At 43.9% G+C, this 23742-nt stretch overlaps 1 protein-coding gene across 2 annotated transcripts in view; it reads right to left on the reverse strand.

Moving 5' to 3' along the window:
* LOC126088564 (basigin) overlaps positions 1 to 23419 on the reverse strand; it is a 72654-nt gene extending 49235 nt beyond the window's left edge. The window contains exons 1-2 of one of the 2 annotated variants that reach the window (XM_049906752.1): positions 22190 to 22220; positions 21671 to 21985 (exon numbers count right to left, since the gene is read on the reverse strand). In XM_049906752.1, the coding sequence (XP_049762709.1) occupies positions 21671 to 21985; positions 22190 to 22205 (331 nt within the window). In that variant the 5' untranslated portion in view covers positions 22206 to 22220. Of the gene's footprint in view, positions 1 to 21670; positions 21986 to 22189; positions 22221 to 23201 lie in introns of those variants that run through there. The other variant, XM_049906754.1, reaches the window with a different exon arrangement.
* Between the last annotated feature and the right edge of the window lie 323 nt (positions 23420 to 23742).

A 23742-nucleotide genomic window follows, 5' to 3' on the forward strand; every position in this document is an offset into this window, starting at 1 on the left:
AGGTGGCAAAAAACTACATGGTCAACTGAATCCTTTGGCCTAATAAACAGACATCTGAGGTCAGGGTACATGCCATGGGGACATACAGGATTGCTCCCTGACAAGAGGTGACATGGAGAACTGAGCTCAGAAATGACCCACTGTAGCCCAAGTGCAGTTGTGACCCAGTTCTGGATCTGTAGTAGTAGTAGTAGTAGTAGTAGTAGTAGGGCAGCTCGAAAGGCTCCTGTTGCACGTTGGACTCCAAAGTGGTATATCTTCTCCAGTAACCATGATGCTGGGAGTGATGCTGAAACATATGCCAGACTCCCATAATCAAGATGGGAAAGAATCAGGGCTTTGTAAAGCTGCAGAAAGGTAGTGCAGTCTATGTCCCGGCTGCTGTTACTGAGGCAGTGAAATGTATTAAGGTGTTGCCAGCACCATTGCTCAATATGGGTAAGCCACATCAGCTGGGCATCGAAGACCACTCCCCAAAATGTAAGTGCAGCACATGGAGTAATTGGTTGTTGAGAGAAAGTTCTGGGTGTGGCCAAACAGCACAATGTCAACAGAAGTGCGTGACTTTAGTCTTAATGGCTGAAAGCTTAAAGTCATGCATGAGAGTCCACCTTTCAAACAGCACCCTGCAGTTTGCATTCAACACCAGCACTAGAGGAGCAATAGTAAAAGCAACAATCAGTGTACAAGGAGGGTGATACTGAAGATCCCACAGCTGCTGCTAGGCCATTGATGGCCACTAGGAAGAGAGGGACACTTAATACAGAGCCCTGTGAGACCCCATTCTCTTTTATATTGGGACAGGGTACTATAGGAAGCACAAACTTTAACCCAGAAAATATGGTGCAACAAGACAGTCTGGACAAATATTGGGAATGGACCCTGGAGACCCCACTCGCATAAAGTAGCAAGTACGTGGTGTCATCTAGTGGTGTCAGCCTTTTGTAGGCCGAAGAAGACAGCAATAAGGAGTTGACATCAGTCAAAAGCTGTCTATATGGCAGACTCAAGGCAAATGAAATCAGCAGCAGTGGAATGGCCTTGGCAAATACTGCCCTGGAATGAAGCCAGAAAGACCTGAGACTCAAGGACCCAGAAGCGTTGCTGGCTCACCATGCATCTGAGCAACTTATTGATAACATCAGAGATAGTAATTGATAAGATTGGAGATACTAATTGGACAATAGCTGTCCATCTATAGGGGATGCTTACCTGTTTCAGTACTGGGATGATGCTGTCTCACCATTCAGACAGGAACATATTCTCACTCCAGATGTGGTTGGAGATAGAAGATGACACTGACAATCCACTGATAGGTGTTTGAACAGTTGGTTGTGGATGCAGTCTGTCCCTAAGGCTGGATCAGGGCAAAGGGCTAGAGCCTCAAAAAATTCCCACTCACTGATTCTTGTATTACAGGGTTCCTGGTAGCATGTAGTGAGGTTAGAGCACTCGTTCCATCCACAAAAGGCACACACAGTTCAGACATGTTTGAGCACAATGGAGAGCAAAATGTTCAGAGACAGCATATGGGTCAGTGGAAACATCATTCAAGTAAATATCAGCTACACCTCCAGATGACGTACCTGTAGAGGCAGCTAACCATTGCCCAAACCTGAAAAGAAGTGTACATGGTCAAATGGTTGAAACACACTGTACTCAGCAGCTCTGCTTCCTTCAATTTATTAAGTGGCAGACCCAGTCAAGGAGCCATTTAAAGGCAATGGGTACTCTATCGATATCTAAGAGCCCCACCTGCAATCTCTAATGGCCTCAGCAATTTCTAAGGTCCACCAAGGTACTATTTTCTGAGAGGAAGGAAGGGGGGGGGGGGGGGAGGAAGGGAGAGAAACCCTGAAGAACAGCAGATCACTAAGTCAGCTGGAATGGCTGCTGTTGCACTCTGGATTGCCAAATCAAAGCCTGCATGTAGCAGGGAGCCGACACCAACAGTGGAGGTGAAAGCATTTTGTACCAAGAGGCACAAATTCGCTATATACAGAGTCCAGAACATGTGAAAACTCCAACAAACACCTTATCATATTGCAATTCTTAAAATATCAATGGTAGCCACAAAGGGTGGGGTCTACATTGCTGGAGACCATGTTTCCTGAATGGCAATGCTGAAAGCAAGGGATGAGCTCCAGATGTTGGTTGGTTGGTTCGTTTAAAGGCAGGAAAATGGACCAAACTACGAAGTCACTGGTCCCTTGTTACTAATAAAACAATGCCACAAGTGTGAGAATAATACGGACGAAACATATAACACAAAATGGAAAGAAAGGAAAAGCCACAAGAACGAAGGGCAAGCTACGAACACTAAAAGGAACAAAACAGGACAAGAAAACAAGACACTAGAAACAGAAGAGAGTAAAAGATGAAAGCAGATTACAGTGGCTGGCCCCACGAGAATAAAAAAAGAGAGAGCCAACCACTCTGCAACACATTAAAACCTCCACCCTAAAAGCACTAAGGTGGAGGACACAGAGGGGCAAACAACATGCACTAAAACCTACATAGAAGTATAAAACCCACTCTCACTGATAAAACAAATCTAAGGCTGCTGTGTAGGCATTGTCACCAAACACCGAAGGCAGAGTGCTGGGAAAGTTAAAAGTCTGCCGCAGAGTGGCTAAAAGTGTGCAGTCCAGCAATAGGTGGACAACTGTCATTTGGGAGTCACAGCAACACTGAGGTGGGTCCTCGCGATTGAGTAGGTAACAATGCCTTAGCCATGTATGGCCAATGCGGATCCGGCAGAGGACAACTGATTCCCTGCGAGAGGCCTGCATGGAAGACTTCCACACATTCATAGTCTATTAATGACACGCAGTTTGTTGTGCTGCTGTTCTGCCATTCCGTACCCCAAAGCCGGAAAACCCTGCGGTTTAAGACAGAACGCAGGTCAGCTTCGGAGATGCCAGATGCCTATCTCCAGAAGCTGTTACCACATCGCCTGTTTGGCCAGCCTGTTGGCAAGTTCATTGCCTGGGATTCCGATGTGTCCTGGGGTCCAGACAAAAACACTACTGAATGACTGGGCCATTCCAGGGCACAGAAGCACTCCTGGTTGGTAACTACCGAAGGATGAGGAGGGCAGCACAGGTAGATAGCATGTAGGCTGCTCAAGGAGTCGGTACAACAGGAGAAATGACTTGCCTGGGCATCAGCGGATGTGCTCAAGAGCAGAAGATATGGCTGCCAGCTCTGCAGTGAAAACACTGCAGCCATCTGGCAAGGAGTGCTGTTCTATGTGCCCTCCATGAACATAGGCAAAGCCAACGTGACCATCAGCCATCGAGACATCGGTGTAAACCACTTCATAGCCGCGGTACATGTCGAGAGGAAGAGACAGCGGAAAGTCGCAGGGTTAACTGAGTCCGTAGGCCATGTGAAAGGTCAAGACGAAGCCGTGGCCTAGGTGTGCAGCATGGAGGTGTACATGAATGAACCTCAAGTATAGGTGGTAAAGGCAAGGATTCCAGTTCAGAGAGAAGGGATCGCACACGAACTGCTATTGTAAGTTCTGACCTGGCCCGCCAATGCGGGAGATGAACCACTTTGGGCGGGTAAAGATGGTAATTCAGATGCGCAGGAGAACTACGAACGTGTGCAACATAACTGGAGAGCAATTGCGGATGCCTAATCTGCAATGGAGGGACTCCAGCCTCCACCAGGACGCTGGTCACCAGACTCGCCCTAAAAGCTCCCATCGCTAGGCAAACACCACAATGAGGCACTAGGTCGATTAAATGCAACACTGAGTGTGCCGCCGAACCATAAACCAGACTCCCAAAGTCAAGGCAGGATGGAACAAGGGCTCTGTAGAGCTGCAGTAGTGTATAGCAATCTGCACCCCAGTTAGTGTTGCTCAGATAGTAGAGGGCATTGAGGTGCTGCCAGCACTTCTGCTTAAGCTGATGAAGGTGAGGGAGCCAAGTCAATTGGAAGTCAAAAACCAGTCCTAAGAATAAATATGTCTCCACAACACTGAGTGGATCATCATTAAGGTAAAGTTCTGGTTCTGAATGAACAGTATGACACTGACAGAAGTGTATGACATGACTGTGCGGCTGAAAACTGGAAGCTGTGGGCTGGAGCCCATGACTGTGTGCCTTGTGGATGGCTCCCTGGAGGGGCCACTCAGCAGCAATAGTACTGGAGCAGCAGTACGAAATTCAGAAGTTATCTGTATAAGAGAAGGTGAGGCAGAGAGCTCGACAGCTGCTGCTAGATCGTTAATGGCCACTAAAAACAGAAAGACACTAAATACAGAGAACTGTGGGACTCCATTCTCCTGGATATGGATGGAACTATGGCAGTCACCAACTTGGGACACGGAAAGTACGGAGCAACAGGAAGTATTGGATAAAAATAGGGAGTAGTCCACAGAGACCCCACTCATACAATGTGGCAAGGATGTGTCGTCAAGTCGAGTCGTACGCTTTATGGAAGTAAAAAGACGGCCATCAGATGTTGCCATCCGGAAAAGGCTGTTTGGATGGCCGACTCAATGGGCACAAGATCATCAGTGGTAGAGCAACCGTGGCGGAAACTGCCCTGACATTGAGCAAGCAAGCCATGTGACTCCAGGACCCAACCCAACCGCCGACATACCATACGTTTCAGCAGCTTACAAGGAACGTTGGTGAGGCTGATGGGCCAAAAGCTATCTACATCAAGAAGGTTTTACTGGGTTTGAGCACCGTAATGATGGTGCTATCCCGCCATTGCGATGGAAAGATACCATCACACCAGATCAGGTTGAAGATGACGAGAAGATGCCGCTTGTAGTCAGATGAGAGATGTTTAATCATCTGGCTGTGGATGCAATCAGGCCCAGAAGCTGTGCCTGAGCAACGTCCGAGAGCACTGAGGAGCTCCCTGGGGTGTTAAGATTCACTGCAGCATGTAGTGAATGAGAGGATGTTTCCTTCCAGGCGACGTTTGAGTGTGCAAAAGGCTGGGTAGTAATTCTCCTACGCAGAGGCTCGAGCAAAGTGCTCGGCAATCGCATATGCATCGATATATAATTCACCATTTATGGTAACACCGGGGACAACTGTTGGGGCCTGGTACCCGAAAAGACGTTTGATCTTTGCCCAGACTTGGGAAGGTGACAAGTGGCACCCAACTGTGGAGAAGTATGTCTCCCATCACTCCTCCTTCCATTGTTTAATAAGGTAGCAAACACGGGCACGGAGCCGTTTAAAGGCTATGAGGTGTTCCAGGGAAGGGTGTCACTTATGTCACTGTAGAGCTTGCCCACACTCATTAATTGCTTCAGCGACTTCTGGCGACCACCAAGTGACTGCCTTATGCCTCGGGCACCCTAAAGAGCAAGGGATCGCATTTTCTGCTGCAGAAAAAATTGTGCTAGTCACCTGCTCAACCATCACATTAATGTTACCATATGGGGGAGATTCAGCAGTGACAGCAGAGGTGTAAGTTACCAGTCCACCTTGTTCAAAGCCCATCTGGACAGGCGTCAATGTGCCTGATGCTGGGGAAGCAGTCACTACCACACAGATAGTCATGTGCTCTCCAGTGGATAGATGGGCTACAAATTGATAAATCAATGGCCGAGTAACTACCATGAGCCACACTCAAATGTGTGGCAGCCCCAGTATTTAAGAGGTCGAGGTCGAGTTGGGACAGTAAAGATGCGAAATCTCTGCCATGGCCGGTAAGCACGGTGCTACCCCACAAGGGGTTATGGGCATTAAAATCTCGCCATAGTAGGAAAGGTTTAGGGAGTTGATCAATCAGTGCAGCCAATATGTTCAGGGATACCACACCATCTGGAGGGAGATATTCCCTGCAGACAGTTATCTCCTGTGTTGTTTGTATCCTGACAAGCACAGCTTTAAGAGGAGTTTGAAGGGGCACAAATTCACTACATACCGAGTTCAGGACAAACACAAACTCCACCTGACACTACTATAGTTGCTACAGTTCTTGTAATATCCCTTGTAGCCGGGAAGGGCAGGAGTCTGCATTGCCAGGAACCAGGTTTCCTGGAATGCAATGCAGAAAGCAGGTGTAAAGCTTAACACTTGCCACAGCTCAGACAGGCAGCAGAAAAAAAGTGCCACAGTTCCACTGGAGGATGACATGAGACTGGGAAGGCTTGGAACATTAAATGAGGCAGTTTACACCTCAGTCACCTGCTGCCACTGATTTATTGCCTGAGCAGTCTACATCCGTTGTGTCTGAGGGTCTGGCGAGATATAGGTCCTCAGCGAACACCACATTCTCCACTCCATCCTCAGCCACAGAGCTTTGTGGTGGTGTGGGTGCCACTGCACTTTTCCTTGGTCTTAGGGGGTTTTCTTTTTGGATTTCTCTAGCTGTTCCTTGGGTTTCCCTGGCTAGGAGGACTTCACTGGCTCAGTCTATGGGACTGAGGATGAGCGTGAAGCCCTATGACCAGATGCTTTTGGGCTCTTCAGCCACTGGCAGTTTTCTTTCTCACTAGAAGAAACCTGATAAGGGAGTGACCCAAGGGACCCCTTCCTAGTGACAGAAGCCGAAGAAGAAGACAGGCTTCTCCGGCTTAGAAGTTGGGACGGACGTCCCCGATGGTTGGAGGGGTGTTGCTCCTGAAGTAGGTGGTGCAGGAGCAACAGGGAGGGAAATGCCCCCCGCATTCAGGAGGGCAGGTGTAGTCTTCTGGCTGTGAGAGGTGACCTAGGTTGACAGAGCTGATGGTGCCACAACTGTTGTAGCGGCAGCATAAGAATGTCATACGCACAGGATGCAAGCGTTCAAATTTTCTCTTAGCCTCAGTATAGGTCAGTCTGTCCATGGTCTTGTGCTGCCCGATTTTCCTTTCTTTCAGGAAAATACTGCAGTCAGAAGAGTAAGGCAAATGAGCTCTCCGCAGCTGACACACATGGGAGGTGGAGCACACAGAGTACTGGGATGTGATGGGCATCTGCAATCTCGGCGTATGACACTGGAAGTACAGCGAGAAGACATATGGCTGAACTACCAGCATTTAAAGCATCGCATTGGGGGAGGGATATAGGGCTTTACATCACAGCGGTAGACCATCACCTTGACGTTCTCGGGCAATGTATCACCCTCAAAGGCCAAGATGAAGGCACTGGTGGCAACTTTATTATCCTTCAGACCTAGTGGATACACTGGACGAAATGTACACCTCGCCGCTTTAAATTGGCGCACAGCTCATCTTCGGACTGTAAAAGGTCTCTGTGAAATATGATACCCTGAACACGCCTAAGCTCTTAAGGGGCGTGATGGTTACAGAAACATCCCCAGCTTGTCACAAGTGAGTAACTCCAGTGACTGGGCAGAAGACACTGTTTTGATCAAGACTGACCCAGATCTCATTTTGGACAAGCCCTCCATCTCCCCGAACTTGTCCTCCAAATGCTCAACAGATAACTCAGGCTTCATCGTCAAGAAAGATTCCCCGTCAGTTCTGTAACATACAAGGTACCGGGTCGAATAAAATCTGCTGCCATCCTTAGCCTGATGTTCCTCCCATGGTGTGGCCAAGAAGGGGAACAATTTGGGGTTGTACTTCTGTGCGTTGAAATCACTTAGAGACTGCTGGTGTTTCGCCACCAGCAAGAAATGATTGACTATGCTTCATCATGTGTCATCCGTCCTGATGCCACCCACTCCGACCAGGTGCCCTCCTCACAGGTACAACACAGCTGCAGCAAAGGCCACCTGGCAGGATGGCCATTGCTGGGAGTCCCGATGCCCCAGGAGGATGGGCATCTACCCCTTGGCATACGTGGGGAGTTCATGGCACAGGCTTCAGAAGAGTGATCCCTGTGTGGTCAGGGGGCTATAACCAACAGTGTACATGTCAGACCCACCACAACGGACTGGGTACCGTACTGGATATCAAGTGCAAAGAAGTTCATTGTCATCGTTGACACAGGAATCTACCCTGCATAGTGCATGGTGTAAAATGCACCCAGGAAGGTGTCCTCGCCCAAGAGATGGAGACTGGGCAGGACTGCAATGTGACGATGAGAAAGTGGGCTAAAGATCTCAATGCACAATTGAAATGATGCACCTTGTAAGGCACCCTTCCTGTACTTCACTGTCCTGGACTGCATGTGCTTGTCACTTTACATGTAGGTCCTACATGAACATTTTGAGTATTAGGGATGATTTGCATACAATGCATCAAATGTAAGAATTTAATTATAAGAGAAACATTACAATAATGTTTGTATACAGTATTATCTCATCAATGACTAGTGACATAAGCCTATATCACAAACCTATTCAGATAACCTCATACTGCTCATATTTCTATTTGTTAGAAATCTAACTGCTGTTTACATCAGGATGGTCTGTTTAATTCAGTGTAGTCTACAATGAGAGGAAGATTTAACTTATTTTCTCCTCCCTGGGTATCATTTTACTTAAAGATGGACTACCGTATTGCAAATATTTCACTTATTTGAGGATATTCACAAAACAGTGGACAGGGAAGTACTACAAAGGACTTATTGGACAGGTGGGACAAAAGGGTAATCTGAGTTCTGAAAGTTGCACATTTGTATGTCCAAAGCAAATGAAAATGGTATGTCTAATATTACCAGGCAAAACAAAACAGTATTTTAGTTGGAAAATAGACAACCGATCGCTGTTGCCTGAAGTTCACTAGAGGAAAATGATCGAATGAGTAAAAAGATTTCATTGCAAGAAAATACAAACTTTCACAAAAAATTTCAAGACTGAAGCTGGCCCAGTATACCACACTATATCATACTACCATCACAGGAAACAAACCGTTCTGGTCAATAATGATGTGGCCTTTGGAGGCTAGGATGCTACTGTAAGACCCAGCAGTGATTAATAAACGAGAATGATAAAATGACTAAACTTTATTTCAGAAGAGAGAGAAGAGTTTTGACATACCATGCACTACTATAAACAGAACTCGTGTAAAATGTGGGCCTAACAGCACTTTCCCTGAAGATCAATATTTTTGGATGGCGTAAGTTATGATCCAACTTCTTGTATCTTAGATACTGAATATATGATGACTGGTAACAAAGAAGTTTTGAATCCAGATCCAAAAAAACAATTTACACTTTTTTAGGGTTAATGGTGTGCTGCATCACATACAGGTAAAATATCTATATAGACAAAACGTGAACTGGAATGAGCAATGTCAATGGGCAAGACGACGAGACTATGGTTATTCTTAGCATATTTAGGTTACCTTTATGGGCCTTTTCACATTGGAGGCTGACCATGCAGCTGGGTAGAGCTGAAGTGATTTGCTTTGAATTGAACACTGTGTCCTCTCACGAAAGGCAGAGAGCTTCGTCTGTCTCACTGCAGCTGGTCCAGCTTATAGCAGCTATTCAACACAGATCTTTCATATGGGGTGCAATGAGCTGTTTGCCATCTCTTGTTTGTCACCTCTTATAGCACTTCATACACAGTTTCAGTACACACTGTCAAGTTAGCAGCTCTACATTTCTGCCCACTGTTTACCATTTCCAGGTTGGCAACTTGCCTGGAAAAATCTTTAAACTCTGGAATTTTCTGGGAAATTTAATTTACTGAAAATCCAGGAAAATGTATGGGAATTCTTAAATGTCTCCAGGGAGATTTTTAATGTTTGTTGTAACTTGTTCCGAGTCATGCTTGAAGAACAATCTGTTGTTGAGAGGATACAAGCATGCAAGAAGTAAGCTTCTGAGCGGCATGGCAACATTGTCTTACTTTTGAGACATATAAAACACCTTGACAATAATAAAATTTGGAAAACTTTAGAATTAGGTACTATTACATTAACTGACCCATATTTATAACAACTTTACAGTTTAATGTCTTCCATGTATTTCAAATGACAAATGATTTTGTTCTTGCCTATCAGCCTGCTATACAGCCTCAATCACATATCTGTTTGCCATGTAAGAAGTGTGCAGCAAAAATTGCCTTATGCATCTCAATTACACCCAATAATACACTAAGGAAGAGAGTGGAACTTAGCAGCATTCTAAGAGGTAATATGAAGCATCAATCTGATTATTTTACATCAATTACTCATGTTCCTTCCAAGTTTTAAATTCAGCTGACTCAAATTTATTTCTGGCGGCCACTAATGAGTGATTTCAAGATTGTACACCATTCTTAAAATGAGGTCAATAACATACACTGATCAGCCAGAACATCGTGACCATCTACGTAATAGCCAATATGTCCACCTTTGGCATGGATAACAGCAGCAATGCATCATGGCATGGAAGCAAACAGGCTTTGGTAGGTCACTGGAGGGAGTTGAAATCGTCTGCACAACCAAGTCACAAGGAGGGGGGATGAGCTCTGATGCGGCGTTCAATCACATCCGAGGTCTTCGATCATGTTCAGATCTGGCCAGCTGGGGCAGCCAGCACATCAATGAACTCTCCATTGTGTTCCTTGAACCATTCCAATACACTCCTAACCTTGTGACATGGTGCATTACCTTGCTGAAAAATGCCACTGCTGTCAGGAAACATGGTCGTCATGACCATCACGATGCCTTGCACAAGCTCTGACAGACCCATGGATGCCTATGTGCATGTCCCCACAGCATAATGGAGCTGCTGCCAGCTTGTCTCCACCTCCCATCAGCATGTTTAAGGTATCTTGATTCATCAGACGATGCAACACACTGCCAACCAAACAGTGAGGTCATTGTTCCCTTGTTCACAGCAAAATAATTACACAAGGGAAAGAAAAATAGGAGATATACAGCACAATAACAGGAGAAAGGAAGAACAAGAAGAATGACAGAACAACCAGCACTACAATGGACAAAACACGAAAAGAAAACCACAGAGAGAAGCAAGAAACAGATACAGGGTGTCTACGTGGACAAGGAAAAAAATCCCGGATATTTCCCGGTTAAAAATGTGTTCTCCCAGGCGAAAACACACTTTTTCCGTGTTAAGTGACCGTATACTATTCCTTGGCACTGTAAAACTCATCAATCCTTTGAATGTTTATGGTTTTATATACCGACGTAGAATTTCCTGCCACTTTAGAGAACGAAACCCAGGGGGAACAAAAACACGTTTTTAAACACCTTTGATGTGCAGCAATATGTACGCTGCATATTTTCATATTACGGAAGTATAAATTCGAATTCCACCAAATACCGCACATTACTTTCCGAAGCATTGAAATCGAGATTGCGATGCGCTTTTGTAAGCTACTCATCACTCGTGTCACGTGATCTCGCCAGCTGACAACATAGGGCACGTGATGTAGTCAGCCAATAGCAAGATCACTCTTAAGTAGTTCGAAAGCACAAATAAGAAAAGTTAATGGTTTAAATTAATATACATAGCATTCACATATAATATTGATTTCCAAGATTAATAAGCTGGAAGAGAAGCTCAGCTTCCACATATAATGTTGATCTTTTCTGCCCGTGATACACTTTAAGATACATCACACAAATGTGCCAGTAAAATTTTTAATAATGACGTAAATGTGTGATCTGAGTTCGAAATTCTTCTAAATGGCCGTCCTCAAGGAGTTTATTTTTAGAAGAGAGTCAAACGCTTTGTTATTTACGAAATTCATCGTACATTCTCGCACAGTTTATCTTGCGTAAAAGAAAATTTGCTTTTACTGTATGTAACACTTTTCAAACCACCGTTCGCAATATTTTCCTGCTACCTGTTAGAAATAGGTTCGTTTCAGCAGTTGCAAGAGAGCGCCAGATAACAGTCGTCACCACGCGATGACGCAGGGAGGCCATATGTTTGTACGTGTAAATAGGTCATAAAACAAACAAGACATCAAAGGATACTTCAAGAGCATCGGAATTTCGTGAACCATACTAAAATGCATAATTGGCTTAAAGTGCACATTCGTATGTCCAGATTCGGATGTAAATTTTCTTGGAGTACTAATATTGTATTATCTCACGTTTGGTTCTTTATTATGGCATAAAGTCATACGTGCACTTGAAATCAGTGAACAGTTTAAACCAGACCAGCCAACAGTGTGAAATTAAACAGCTCGTTTCAAATAAACTGACTGCCTCAGCAGAAAAGATTAATAAAAGCCAAATCTCTTTAGCAAACCAACTAAGATAACTACATTGTTCTGCAAGGCGAATAATACTTAACTGTCAGAAAGGTGGAAATAAAATTTGAAACTAATGACATATTTCAGCCAGCCGTAATTATGCGAACGTATTTTAATTCATTTGATATATACTGGTCACAAAAATCCATTTTATCATTTAACGTGAGAGCAATAAACGAAGAGGAAACAACAAAATCACTGAATGTAAACACTGGTCAGGTGGAGAAGACCCACCTCCCCACCGCAACTCAGACTACTCTGTGGATCAGGCCCGGATTTACTATATTTCCGAACCGGGGCAATATTACGTAGTGGCGCCAAGCCACACTTCTGTAACAAGAAGCGGGAGAAGGTACTACTCATACGTGACTCAACTACGCATGCCGATGAGCCCGTCCGTAACTGCTCAAAGGAATCTAATTTGAACAGTTGTCACGTCTCTCTCATCGGAGGCAATTTGTTATGAAGCATTGCATAGTCTTCCAAAAGTCTTCGACACATTTTGCTGTTGGCAGACACTTGTATGAGCACTGTGTTTTGTTGTTGTATACGGCACATTTCCTTTGCAACGTAAGTTTATATTACGTTCTTTTTTCTTTTCGTTCATGTTTCGTAGCAGCTGTGTTATTCTGCAGCAGCGGGGTACAGTAATATCCTTTGTTAGAGTATTGGTTCTTACCACTCAAAAACACAAAAATTTAACTAAAAACTAAAACAATGAAAAATTCTGGATTTTTCCCAGTTTTCTCCCGAATGAAAAAATTCCCAGGTTTTTCCCGGATCTCCCGGGTCGTATGCACCCTGAGATAGAAGGGGAAAAAAGAAGACAGCACATGACCGTGGCTGACCGACCACAAGAATAAAAAGGAAAGGCCAGCCTCTCGGCGACACATTAAAACATCCACCATAAAAGCATTAGCATGGAGAACACAAAGGGACAAAGGACATGCGCTAAAACATATCTGATAAACCCACCATCACATATAAAACTAAATTAGCCAATGGGGTGTTGCCAGCTAAAATTAATGGCAACGAGTCCAGTAACTGAAAAGTCCGTCACAGGGCAGCCAAAGAAGGACAGCTCACCAAGATATGGGCCGCTGTCAGCCAGGCACCGCACTGACATTAAGGTGGGTCATCACGGCGCAGGAGGTAGCAGTGTGTCACCCAAGCGTGGCCAATGCGGAGCCAGCAGAGGACCACTGAGTCTCTGCCAGTGGCCTGCATGGAGGTCTGCCACACATTCGTAGTCTCCTTAATGGCACGAAGTTTGTTGTGCGTGCTGAGGTTATACCATTTCATCTCCCAAAGCCACAAAACCTTGTGGCATAGTACTGAACGCAGGTCAGTTGCAGAGCAGCCAATCTCCATAAGCAGTTTCTGCATAGCCTGTTTGGCCAGCCTGTCTGCAAGTTCATTGCCTGGGATTCCAATGTGACCTGGGGTCCAGACAAACACCACTGAAAAACTGGACTGTTCCAGGGCATAAATGGACTCCTGGATGGTCACTACCAAAGGATGACGAGGGTAGCACTGGTCAATAGCTCGTAGGCTGCTCAAGGAGTCAGTACACAGAAGAAATGACACCCCAGGGTATGAACGGATGTGCTGAAGAGCACGAGATACAGCCTCCAGCTCTGCAGTGAAAAAACTGCAGCCATCAAGCAAGGAATGCTGTTCAATGTGTCTTCCATGGACATACGCGAAGCCGATGTGACCTTCAGCCATCGAGCCGTCAATGTAAACCACTTCATGGTCTCAGTACAAGTCAAGAATCTAGATGAAGTGGCAATGGAAAGCAGCAGGGTTAACTGTCCTTAGGGCCATGGGAAAGGTCCAGGTGAAGCTGCGGCCAAGGTGTACACCATGGAGGTTTATGTGAATGGACCTCAGATGTAGGTGGTAAAGGCAAGGACTCCAGTTTAGATAGAAGTGATCGGATGAGAACTGCAATTTTAAGCCTTGATCTGGTCCGCTGATGTGGGAGATCAACTGCCGTGTGTGGGAAAAGGAGACTAATTTGGATTAGCAGGAGAACTAAAAATGTGTGCAACGTAACTGGTGAGCAGTTGTGCACTCCTAACCTTCAATGGAAGGACTCCAGCCTCCACTAAGACAATGGTCACCACACTCAACCTAAAAGGTCCTGTCACTAGGCAAATGCCAGTGGTGCAATGGGTCAAGTAAATGCAACACTGAGGGCACCACTGAACCACGGCCCCATAGTCATGGCAAGATTGAACAAGGACTCTGTACAACTGCTGCTGAGTGATATGCACCCGAGTTGGTGATGCCCAGGCAGCGGAGGGCACTGAAGTGCTGCCAGCACATCCACTTGAGCTGACAAAGCCAAGTCAATCAAGCATCTAAAACCAGTCTTAAGAATCAATATGTCTTCACTACAGTGAGTGGATCATCCCTGAGGTAAAGTTCTGGTTCCAGATGAATGGTACAACACCGACAGAAGCGCACAACACCAACAGAAGCGCATAACACACGACTTCGCAGCCAAAACTGGAAACCATTACCGCCTTTTGGACGGATCCCTGTACGTGCCACTCAGCAACACCAGTATTGGTGGAGCAATACGAAATGCTGGACTTGTCTGCATACAGAGAGGGCGAGACGGATGGCCCTACAGTTGCTGCTACACCATTAACGGCCACTGAAGAGAGAGAGAGAATACAGAGCTCTGTGGGACCCCATTCTCTTGGATACAGGGGGAAACTATGGAAAGCACCAACTTAGACACAGAAAGAAAGAAGCAATAGGAAATTTTGGATAAAAATCTGGAGTGGGCCTCAGACCCAACTCGTATAATGTGGCATGGATATGATGTCGGCAGGTGGTGTCACAAGCTTTTTGTAAATCAAGATGTTGGCATCTGGAAAAGGCTGTTCGGATGGCAGACTCGAGTGGTAGAGCAACCCTTGTGGAAGCTGCCCTGACATGGAGCCAGTAGACCACGTGACTCCAGGACCCAACTCAACCATTGACACACACATTCCAGCAGCTTACAAAGAATGTTGGCTGATAGCTATCCAAATCAAGCAGGTTTTTACTGGGTTTGAGCACCAGAATGATGGTGTCTTCCCGCCATTCCACTGGAGAGACACCATCGCAAAAGATCTGGTTGAAGATGATGAGGAGATGGCGCTTGTAGTCAGATGAGAGATGTTTAATCGTCTGACTGTGGATCCGATCTGGCCCAGGAGCAGTGTCGGGGCAATGTGCAAGGGCACTGAGGAGCTCCAACTCTGTAAATGGGGTGTTATAGGATTCACTGTGGCATCTAGTGAACGAGATAACTTTCCCTTCCAGCCACCATTAGAGTGCGAAAGGCTGGGGGTAGGGGGGGTGTTGTGTTGTTCTCCGATGTAGAGGTTCAAGCATAGTGATCAGCTAAGTGCTTGGCAATCGCATTTGCATCAGTAGATAACACACCATTTATGTTAACACGGGAACACCTGTTGGGGTCTGGTACCTGAAGACATGTTTGATCTTTACCCAGAATTGGGAAGGTGACATGGCATCCAATGGTCGAGACAGCTCTCCCAACACTCCTGCTTCTGTCATTTGGTAAGTTGGCAAATGTGGGCACGGAGCTGTTTAAAGGCTAGGACGTGCTCCAGGAAAAGGAGCCACCTACACAGCTGTAAAGCTCACCAACACTCCTTAATTGCTACAGCAACTTCCAGCGACAACCAAGGGACTGCCCTTGCTCCATGAAAACAGATTTCATGGACATGAAAGATTCCCCATCAACACTAACATACGAAGTACCGTGGCTAATAAGTTTCTCCGCCATCCTTAACCTGGTGTTACTCCCGTGGTGAGGCCAGAGAGGGGAACAATTTGGGGGGTCATATTTCTTAGCACTGAAGTTAGACTTTGCCCACTTACAGACTGCTGGCGACAGACCATCAGCAAGAGATGACGTATTACACTTCATAGTATGTCATCTCTCCTGATGCCACACACTTTGACCATGTGACCTCCCCACAGGCACCACTCAGCCTCAGGATGCCACCTGGCTGGATGGCCATTGCCGGGAGTACCGATGCCCCTGTGAGATGGACTTCTAGTCAATCGCGTATGAGGGGAGTTCATGGTGCAGGCATCAGCAGAGTTAGCCCTGTGTTGTCAGGGGGCTACAAGCAACACTGTACATGGCAGCCCCACCACAACGAACTGGCTGCCATGCTGGCTATGAGGTGCAAAGAATTCCATGGTCATCGTTGGCACACAGAATGACAGTGCATAGTGGGTGGAGGAAAACGCACCCATGAAGGTGTCCTTGTCCCAGAGATGGAGAGTTAGCGGGACTGCAATGCGACGACGAGAAAGTGGGCTAAAGATCTCTATGCCTGATGGACCCAATGCACCATGTAAGGCACCCTTGCGCAATTTGTTCACTCTTCAGGGAAATTTATAAAGATGGAGGTCAAACCCGACAGGGGACCATCACGAAGGCTGAAACGTGTTTGACTCCTTTTAGTCGCCTCTTACAGCAGGCAGGAATTGCTCGGGCCTATTCTAATCCCCAGACCTGCAGGGGGACCATCTATTTTGTAGCTGTGCAAGCAGTAATCCCAGGACGGGAGAATGCAATAATCCAGCTGGAGACTGTAAAAATCACTTGTGTGACCAGCTCTAGAATACTGCTTAAACTTGTGGGACCCATACCAGACAGATCTAACGGGGGATACTGAACATGTATGGAGAAGGGCAGCATGAATTGTCACAAGTTTGTTTAATCCACGGGAGAGTGTCAAAGGGATCCTGAAGAAAGCGAACTGGAAGACTTGACGACAGATGTAAACTATGCCGAGAAAGTCTATTAATAAATTTTCAAGATACAGTTTGAAATGATTACTTTAGGAATACACTAGAAGCCCCTACATATCACTCACATACGGCTCATAAAAATAAGATTGGGTAACTACTGCACACATGGAAGGATCTAACAATAATTGTTCGCATGCTCCATATGTCAGTGGAATAGGAAGAAACCCCGATAACTGGTACAATGGGACATACCCTCTGTCATGCACTTCATAGTGGTTTGCAGAGTGTAGATGCAGAAGTGGGTGCTTTTGTGCACAAAGTTACGGTCACCTGAAGTTTTGATACTCGCGGAATGTTTTATCGCCATGATGTAACAGCAACACATGAATAACTGGATAACACTACAGGGATGTTCCAAAAACTTTGCAAGCCCATGTCAGCTAGACCACATAACTGTGGAAGTCTGGATGCTGAATCATGATAATGCATAGCCACGTACTGCAAATGTTCAGTAAGAACAGTTTGTAAACAATGTGAAAATTATCCCTCACCCTTCCAATAGACTGGATGTTGGCCAGTGTGAATTTTCTATTCTCTAACCTAAATGAACACCCTTGTGGGAAGCATTTTCATTCATCAGAAGCAGTCATCAAAGCAGCAGAGGAAATTCTGAAGGACCTTACAGAAAGTAGTTTCCTGCACATCTTTGCCAACTCGCAGAAACATTGGAACAACTGCACTGGATCAAAAGGAACCTTTTTGAGAAGTACCATCAAAATAAAATTTTCTATTTTTTGTTTGTGAAAAGTAACAATGAAAGTGCACTGGTCTGGAGGAGAGCTCAACCATTTTCCTGAATGGTTAATAGGCTTTTCGAAGATAATGGAGTTATCTATAATCAAATACTATGACAGAAGCTGTGTAAATATTCAGTCAGATCTTGATAAGATTTCAAAGTGGTGCAGAGGTTGGTAACTTCCTTTGAATGTTGAGATGTGTAAACTTTTAGTCTTTACAAAATAAAGAGCAGTACCCCATGACTATAATATCAATGAGTAATTGAATTGGCCAACTCCAAATACTTTAACACTTTGTAGGGATATGAAATGGAATGATCCCATAGGTTCAGTAGTTGGTAAAGCAGAAGACAGACTTGGGTTTTGGTAAAATACTGGCAAAGTGCAATCAGTCTACAAAGTAGATTGCTTACAAATCACTTGTGCGACCAGTTCCAGAGTACTGCTCCAATGTTTAGAACCTGTACCAGATAGGGCTAAATGGATGTTTAACACACAGAAAGAGGAGCAGCACGAATCGTCACAGGTTTGTTAAATCTGTGCGAATGTCACAAAGATACATAAGGAATGAAACAGACTAAGATAGACATGCACTATCATGAGAAGTCTTGAAAATTTCAAGAACAGGTTTTAAGTTATGACTGTAGGAATATATTATAATCCTCTATGTATCACACACACACACACACACACACACACACACACACACACACACACACACACACACATTCTTCCCACATTCCAGACATGAACTAAACAGGAAGGAACCCTAGCAACTGGTACAATTGGACATATCCTCTGCCATACACCTCACAGTGGTTTACAGAGTATATACTGGGTGATCAAAAAGTCAGCACAAATTTGAAAACTTAATAAACCACGAAATAATGTAGAAAGAGAGGTAAAAACTGACAAAAAATTAGAACAAAAAAACAAAGTTCACAAAATGTCCGACAGATGGCGCTGGCCAGGAAAACATCAGTGACAGCGCATGGCAATCTTGTATAAAAGGAGCTGTAACGAGAGAATCAGATGCACCAGTAGTCGCAGTATGTTGACGTTACCTGATAAGGCGCTTTTAGTGAAGCTGTATTGTCAGAATGCGGAATGTGCTAGTTCAGCGTTACGATCCTATCGCATCGGTAAAGTCCGTTGACAAATGCAGCTGTGGCAAGAATGATTTCGAAGTTCGAAGCCACGGGTTGTTTTAGACGACAGACCCCGTAGTGGCCGACCGAGCCCAAGGCGTAATGCTGCTGAGACAGTTCAGGAAGAAATGGAAATTAGCGGGTTTGTCTATGCACGGGGAAGTCATCGCTCGTGCACTCGCACATCGCACCGGCATTCCATACACTGAGGCATACCCTCCGATGCTATCCGTACAAAATCCATTGGCATCATGAACTGTTACCTGGCGATTTAGTGAAGCGGAGGGCATTTGCCGTGTGGGCGTTTCAAAAGATGGCAGAAGATGATTGGTTGAGCAACGTTGTGGACCGACGAAGCTCATTTCACGCTCCGAGGCTCTGTCAACGCCCACAACTGCAGAATGTGGGCTACCGAAAATCTTTGAACTGTCTAAACTCCATTGCACGACGGGAAAGTCACGGTATGGGTTGGATTTACCACATCTACCGTTATCGGGCCTTTTTTCTTCGAGGAAATGCGTGATTCGTTAAAATTAAAAATTGTGTACCTGCCGAGTTTTGAATCCTGCACTTCCTGCATGCGAAGCTGTTGTGCTATCCAATACACCATGCAACAGGACTATGTAGTCTAACTTTTTGAATACGTGTCAAGAAATTCCGAATTTTTTCGTTTCGTCCATTACTCGTAAATGAGGGCTCGCAAGGATGAATGGCTGCAGTGTACGATATATAGGATCTTAACCTACCTCACCATACAGATAGTTTCAAAACGTGAGTCATACCGCTGACGACTTCTTTTAAGTCATGCTGACGTGCAATATGAAACTAATTTGTCATTCTGGAATAAATGACGGTAATGTAATCAGTAGAAAATTGCTACATAGTCATGCTCCGAAACGTGGGTGGACGGCATCCTCTTAACCATAAGGGAATGGATACTGGTAATTTATAAGAAAACCAACGGCAAATACGTTAATCTAATGCTCGTGAGTTTAGCCTCTTAACCAGCTTCTGTTTAAGGCCACTCAAAAGAATGTAATCCAAGTAGAAATGACATGAAAACCAATACGAAGTTATCAAACACACAAGAAAACATTTGTCGAGCTTTAATACGAAAAAATACTGTACAGTAGTTTGCCAATTCTTTCAAATAGCTAAGATTTCAGAAATAGGCATGCACTCGCTAACTTGCTATTTGTTTCGATTCTCTCGTCACTCAAAATCGGTCACAAATTATCAACGAGCGCAAAATTTCTTGCTCTTACTATCCATATTCCCCAAACTCTTTCCAGAAAGGGAATGCTCTATAGGAATAATTCTCCGTGCTCGTACTTAAGTAGGCAGCTGTACAAGAACTGCGGTCCACGACTGACCAATAAAACATTACTCCACTAACATTCAGCATAATCACATTTCTTAACTGATGAACATCGTATTTTGCTTTTATGTTGGTAGAGCTTGTAGGAACGCATAACTGCTTTGACAGGCAATAAATTTCACAAAGTGTTAAGGTTTGCGGGATACGCATACTTTGTCACTTGCGAGGAGAATTAGACGTTTGCTTCAACCTGCTGAGATGTCACCAGAGTCTGTAATTATCCACAGTAAATTATTTCAAACACAGATGACGCAATCAAGCATTTTGCAAGTATTTTTACTATGATAGTTGGATTGTTGTTCATCGGTGAAACTGTAGTAACAAATACAGCGACACGTGCTGGCGTCATGTTGAGTTTGACAAATTGGGTCACTCCGTAGTTAATACTTTTGTGATAAAAGTTCTTACCATGATCAGATCCACGTAAGCAAGGAGATATAAAAGCTTTCACCAAACAGTACTGACTTGAGGGGGAAAAAAAATACTTCGACACTTGCACAATACAACTATGTACCCATTTTCCGACAATTTTCACCATACATGATCTGAATGATCCTAATTAATGGCACAAATCACCTTCACAGCAAGGATGGTTGAAAGATCTGTTGATTATCTAATACCATTTTATGTAGCAGAGTTCGGCGACATTCACTAACCGTGGAGAGTCACTGTTCGAAATTCAGCTGAAGGCTACATTTTACGAGTACTGTTAAAGGTAGCTGACTTAACATGAGCATCCATTATAATGTTAGGAAATGACAGTTCAGTCCATGCAGAGTTTGTGACGTACATGCAAATGCCTTTAAGTTTAGATTCCGGGAACTCAAGCCAAGTTCCTGTTAAAATTGGTAAAAACCGGTAGCATCCAGCTGACTCTTCGCGCCGGCGCAGTACGATCAATTTAATCTTTTCGTTACGTGCCACAAAAACAATACCCCGGTAACAGACACGAGAATACTGTATTCTTAAGCTGAACGCGCACTGCGTAGGTAACACGTAACAGAACCTTTCACTCCTGCTGCATCATTAATCCACTAGCATAAGTTTCCTCCCACAAATCTAAGTTTTGACATTTGTTGTGTTCTCTACTGCCGCAACGCCTCTGCTACGCGACAACCCACTGTAGAAGTGGGTAAGCACTACTTAACAACATTACAAAGCATCTATACCACAATGTTGCTAGCATAGTGTAAGAGGGTGAATATAACCTCTTTAATTTCAACTCTCAAGATTTCACTTTTTTGGAAATGTCCGGGAAACCTAGAAGGTTACAGCGATAAATGAAATTGTTTTGACTGCTAAAATACCACAAACATGCAGTTAACTGGCGCTAGCAAAAGTCAATAATTAGTTTCGTTTTAAGCTGAATGAAGAGTTCAAAAGGTACATGTTCAATACAAACGTTAAACTGTGTCAAGTCCGATTAATTTGTTAAGGCACTGCAAAGTGGAAATCGGATTCAAAAGTCTTACCACTCAAAACAGTGAGGTTGTGAGAATTATTATGAAAAGTACTGCATCTATAAGTTCCAGAGTGAAATGCACGTGCATGCGTTACATTAAGGTGAAAGAAAATCCTTCCATTTGCTTCTTTTTTGTACATAGTGTAATTCTTGTCCGAATCGATGATGACTTTCACACCATTGACCGTAGATACATGGTCAAATTTGATAGTGTAGCCATCTTTTTGCCATTTTATTGCATCAAATACTGAAGCTTCACACACTATCGTGAATGGGCAGCCTTCAAAGACGTGATGATTACCCTGATATTTAACTGGTGGGTAGCCTGAATAAAACATTAACAAACTGTAACTGCAAACAGTTACACGAATATCAAATGTTCAATATCAGGACTTTATATCGAAAGCACGATTCTTAGTAAATCGCAGGATTACAGTAATTTATCAAACAATTTCATATTTGAAAATACCACAAACATAACTGCATTCACAAAGCCTTACGATTTTGCAATCCAAACCCGATTACTTACACACAAACAGTTGCATCTCTCTAATGAAAAGGGCTCCCCATGTTTTAGTAATAGGGAAAAGTCATCGAAAAAACTGCAGCCTTGTTTGTATTATATACACAATGGAATTTTCATTTAACTCAGGATTTTCATACGAACATTAGACCAATAACTATCACAAAAAATATTCAAAAATAGCACAGCTTTAATGTGAAAACCAAATCGGAAACTTAACACTACTCTGAACCATGAGAATCAAATTATCATCTAAATTTAATCAATTCCTTCACGGTCTTTAATTCGGGAACTGACCAAGCATTCAACGACAGAAGACCATACTGTGTGTTCTGAAACTATTCTCTTCGTGTTCGGTGTCAGTCTATTAGAAACTGAATTGAACACTGAATTAATCATACAAAAGGGAATTGGGTCAGACGCCTGCATATGAGACTAAGGCATCCAAATGAAGCAGACAACTAACACATGCCACAAACGAAAAAGTATATCCGAATTTAAAAATCTTTACCATTATAAGTGTTTACCTCAGATTACAAACCCTACGTGTAACAGTTTAGCATTGATATTTTCATAATTCCCACTGTGTCTAACGAACTTCAGGAGCTACATTCTAACGACACCAGACAGAAGTCTGTATGTGTCAAGAATAGGCTACTTTCTTGGCACCGACACCCAAATGGTAGCTAATCAATCCACTGCAGAGAAAGTTGTCATAGTGGCTGATCCTATCATTAAAATCGTAAGTTCTCGACCGAGTTTGCGCTTAACATTAGGGTGATAGAAGGAAGAGACGAGAAGGGAATTCTCTGCCATATTATGGTAATGAGAACTGACTCACGTAACACTTAAAAATAACCTTCAAATAGAGGACGACTACGCGTAGAGACTGCTCCTCACAACAGAGCTGTCACAGTCTACTTTTAACACTGTACTATCACCACATACATTTAAAACATTTAAAAACACATTTATTAATATTTACCCATTACACTTAAAAGAGTATCAAAAGACTTACCTGCTGCTCTTGTAGACACTATATTGGATACAAAAATTAACAGAAGGCTTAGGAAACTGTACCTAAGTATACAGTTCCTGTACTTTAACGTTAATATCATGATAATATTGCTATAACTAACTCCAACGTGACTACACTTCACAAACCCAGCCCACAACAATTTTACACTCTACCGCAAGATGGCGTTGAGAGACACTAACTATCTAATCGGGCACAGAGTACAAGGCAAAAATAGACCAAAACCAGAGATTTTATAACAAAAGCAATACTGTCAAAGATATCGCATACAGTATCAAAGACGCCACACGGCCACAGTAGTTTATTGTTTGGAAGGATAATAGTTAAGTTCTTGAGTCGTTAGATGTTGTGAAAGATGAGTTTATCAGTTAATGGATACACAAATGGAACTGTGGACGTGTGAACGGATACATCATTTTTTTTTTTTTTTTTTTTTTGCATTGTACAGTCGTTGTATTCGGTGAACGCAAAACGAATATGTGGAATGGTTCACTTCTTTTTAAGTATGGAAACTGGTCAATTA

This window comes from Schistocerca cancellata, chromosome 6, assembly GCF_023864275.1.
Source record: "Schistocerca cancellata isolate TAMUIC-IGC-003103 chromosome 6, iqSchCanc2.1, whole genome shotgun sequence".
Lineage (NCBI taxonomy): Eukaryota > Metazoa > Arthropoda > Insecta > Orthoptera > Acrididae > Schistocerca > Schistocerca cancellata.